Source organism: Chanodichthys erythropterus, chromosome 7 (genome assembly GCF_024489055.1).
Source record: "Chanodichthys erythropterus isolate Z2021 chromosome 7, ASM2448905v1, whole genome shotgun sequence".
In the NCBI taxonomy this organism is placed as follows: domain Eukaryota; kingdom Metazoa; phylum Chordata; class Actinopteri; order Cypriniformes; family Xenocyprididae; genus Chanodichthys; species Chanodichthys erythropterus.
The window spans coordinates 1,883,493-1,887,482 of NC_090227.1; the positions used below are offsets into that span (position 1 = coordinate 1,883,493).

A 3,990-nucleotide genomic window follows, 5' to 3' on the forward strand; every position below is an offset into this window, starting at 1 on the left:
TGAGGGTGATTTTGGGCTACGATTGCCCACTTGATTTGCCCCGTCAAGTATGATGAGGTGTCTCACAATGACAATGACGGTAGTGAAAATGGCCTCAGGTTAGGAGTCATTTACAGCTGAATACAACAAATAGAGGAGAGATAACTGACATGTTGCAGACAGAACCTAATGCTAACTTGAGAAGCAAAGCCTATTCTGAGAGATTTTAGTTCAAATGTTTCATATATATATATAGTCAAGGATTTTTGAGCTTGTGAATTTAAGATACATTTTAATGGTTTTAGTTAACTAACAACCCTGTTTGGAGCTACTTTAGAAGTAATCTAAACTTTCTTCATGTAAATCCACCATGATTTAAAGATGATGATCTTAAAGTTTGCTCTTTTGTGAAATCCTCCACAGGGCACGAGCAAACTTTCCTCACTCTTGAAGGGGTGTGAACCCAGCACTAAAACACGCCTCTTCGAAAGCTGGGCGGGGTTAGAAGTTTCTGCTTATAAAATGAGATTCCAACAGTGGGGTTGTAACAGAAGCAGAGCTTGACATCAGTTGTTGAGCAGTTCAACACATCCTTAACTGCACATAAAGAATCACAGCCAGGCATCTTGAAAATGCCGTCAAATTTCCTCACACCCTTCCTTGAGTTGGATGACGAATTTTGCAAGGTAAGAATATGAACTTTGTTTCTTGAACTTAAACATTAAGCATCCAAATCAATTCATAAGGACAGTTCAGTCATCATTTACTAAATGCAATGCTGTTTCAAAACTTTCTTTCTTCTGTGGAAAGTCTTTTTTTGCACGTAATTGAAATGCATGTCAATGCGATCCTTAACTGCACATAAAGACAAGCCAAAACATCCTTTTGTGTGAACAATCCCTTTAAGGGTTTGTGTTTCTTCATGCTTTCCCATAGTTGCTTATTTTGCTTCACTGAAACATGTGCACTCCAACTATACTGAGGTCTCTCTGTCTGTTCCCAGAGCTTCCGCAGTATTGACCTAACAGATGCCACACAGAAGCAGCGTGTGGTGGGATTCCAGCGCAGGCACTCCCTGTGCCCGGTGACTCTTCCCAACTCTAAATTCAACAGCAACGACAGCAGCCCGTGGCCTCTGCCGGCCATCAGCCAGCACTGGAGCCGCGAGCCGAAGCAGCAGCTGCCGTGCTCCTCTCTAAACCACATCCCCTTCAGAGTAGACCGCTCCGTGAGCATGATCGAGGGTCATGTGAGCGCTCTGGCGGCCTGCGAGAGCCCGACAGCCAGCCCTCTTCCGCCACCGCCCGGTCTCAGCATCAGTAACAGCTCCCTGTCCCCCTCAAAGATACTCGGCACGACCTCAACCGCGCCCCTGTCTACTCGCTACAAGACGGAGCTCTGCCGTACGTACGAGGAAAGCGGCACCTGCAAGTACGGGGCCAAATGCCAGTTCGCGCACGGCATGGAAGAGCTGCGAGGCCTCAACCGGCATCCCAAGTACAAGACCGAACCGTGTCGCACCTTTCACACCATCGGATTCTGCCCCTACGGTGCCCGCTGTCACTTCATACACAACGCGGACGAGCAGCAAGGCCTTTTGGAGAGCACGCACGGACAGAAGAGCGTCCGAGAGCGACCGCAGCTCCGCCAGAGCGTCAGCTTCAGCGGCTTCTCCTCGCAACCTCAAACCCTCGGTGGTTTCCACGCCGTACCGGACGCCCTGGCCTTCTCCAGATCGTCGTCGGTGTCCCCGCCGCCGTCCACAGGCAGTCCCGACCTGCTGTCCCCTCTGTTCCCCGAGCCCGGGACCCTAAAACACAGCCATCCGTTCGCAGATCTGGGTGCCAACGGGAGCTTCTACGCCATCAGCGACTCGGAGAGCGTGCAAAACCTGGCATACGCGCTCACAGGCCTGTCGGCTCTGCAGCGGAGCGCGTCTGCGGACTCTCTTTCCGACCAGGACGACTACACCAGCTCCAGCAGCCTGAGCGGCTGCGACTCTCCCGGCATCGAGGGCAGGCGTCTGCCCATCTTCAGCCGCCTGTCTGTCTCAGACGACTAGAAACCATTACCTGTGCATATTGCATGCTCACTCACTTGATTCGTAAAGTGCTCCATGTGAAAGTTCATGAACGCAAGAAACTTTGTTGACAATGTATACTGTTGTATACCCATTCGAAGCTGCAGTGGGAACTTCACTTTAGGTTTATTTGCTTTGGGAGTTGTTCTGCAGTGTTTTGTCTGTAGGACGAACCTTCCCAAGGCACCCATCTGTAGTCTAACCAAAGCCGAGCAACTTAGAGTATATACATCTAGTGTAACGTCTAACCCGCTCCCTGAACATACTGTAGCCTTTAGTTAAGGCATTTTTAAATGGACAGTATTACCAAGTAGTTTAACCGTAGTGCTTTCTTTAAAAAAACAAACAAAAACTATTTATTGCTTTTTTGTAATATGCATTGCTTGCAGTTTTGTTTTGTATGCATTTCGAAGAAGGAACAATGTAGATGAGGCTTTTTTGTTTGTTTCTTTGAGCCCGTTTGTCTGCTTTGCACGAGCTATCTCTTAGCTTTAATGAAGACCAGCTGCACAGAGTCTCAATGTTGGAATCTCAGGATCATTTTAAAGTGCTATCGATACACTCCACTGTCCTGTATCTCAGTGATAATAGTCAGAGATATCCACAAGGAAGAGTCAAAAATGTTCATATGCAAGCCAACATGAATGTGAAAATGACAATGTACCAGAAAGAAGTCAAGCTATACCACGGCCTTCGTCTTCTGCACTCTTATTTTTTATTTAAGAGGCGAAAATTGTCATTTGCAAATAACATGAACTGTGAGTTCTGATGTCCGTAGGTTGTGTTTTATATTATCTTTTTTTTGCCTTGTGAAAAGACACGCTTTTGCCTTTTGTTAACTTAAAACTTATTTATTTCGTTTTTTCGAAAAGTGGGAAAACTGTATATTGTGTTGTGCTTTCGTTTCATGTTTGTTTATATATAATTTAAATGAACTGTTTACATTCCATGGGATGGCAATGCCCATTTTCATTATAATATATTGTTTTAAAATAAACTTTCAAGGGAACAAAAGATTCTTTGCCTCCTTCCTTCGAATGAACTGCTGACCATTTCGCTCTCTTCTGGTGAAACTTCTTCGCTCGCATTTTATTTTAAACACGACTCAAACGCGGTTGAATGCTGCTCCTTCCATCTGCCTCCTTGAAAGAAAGAAAAATGCATACTTGACAGCTCTTTTAATTATTCAAGCTGAAAACACACACAAAGGACGAGTGAACAGATGAAGGCTTTTGTGTGTTGCTTTGCTCATTGTTCCTGCATTTGTGCATGGAAGGCTAAGAAACATCCCACTGTCACACACGGTCATGGACAATAGCCAAAGGTCTCGCAGCCTTTCATTGAGACCAGGCTGGGCAGTAAATGAAATGCAGGGGCATTTCTCACATCAGGGCTCCTTTGTGAGGCAACTCTCCCTTTTCTTAACAACATCTGTATGCTAATGATGCGGCAGAAGGGAGGAGTGATTTGCAAGTCTATTGCAGAGCGGTAGGTCTTCGGAGCAGCTTACCAGACACTGCTGGGTACACAGATGCAACCGAGAGAGGGGTGGGGGTATTTATCTGGATACCCTAATCACTTATGTTCAGAAGCAGACGGAAACTCCATAAAACATTAGTTCAGATCACCACAGTCTGACAACTACTTGCACAATCCTTCCATTTTAACATCCAAATGCACTCTGGTGTGTGTTTTTTGAGTTTAATATAAAGCTTTGATATCTACTCTGTGTCTTTCCTCCAAATCTCTGTAAAAAGGGTTTTCAAGGGCAACTCATGCAACACACTTAGTTTGAAGCTACTGCCACCTTGTGGTTTATATGTGAAAAAAAAAGAAACACACACACACACACACACACGTTTGTTTTTGTGAATTGTGGGGACTTTCCATAGGCCGCAATGCATTTTATACTGTACAAACCTTACTTTCTA

At 45.3% G+C, this 3,990-nt stretch overlaps 1 protein-coding gene across 1 annotated transcript; it reads left to right on the forward strand.

Annotated features, from left to right (window-relative positions):
• The first annotated feature begins 541 nt into the window (after window positions 1-541).
• On the forward strand, window positions 542-3,582 carry sb:cb81 (mRNA decay activator protein ZFP36L1-like). Its single transcript, XM_067388920.1, has 2 exons — window positions 542-665; window positions 983-3,582. The coding sequence occupies exons 1-2, from the start codon at window positions 612-614 to the stop codon at window positions 2,039-2,041; spliced, it is 1,113 nt and encodes a 370-aa protein (XP_067245021.1). The 5' UTR covers window positions 542-611; the 3' UTR covers window positions 2,042-3,582.
• Window positions 3,583-3,990: the final 408 nt, after the last annotated feature.

Bases quoted from the DNA above. Each gene is read 5' to 3' on its own strand.
- sb:cb81 (XM_067388920.1), top strand. From the start codon at position 612: ATGCCGTCAAATTTCCTCACACCCTTCCTTGAGTTGGATGACGAATTT. The intron at 666-982 runs GTAAGAATATGA...GTCTGTTCCCAG, and splicing joins TGGATGACGAATTTTGCAAG to AGCTTCCGCAGTATTGACCT.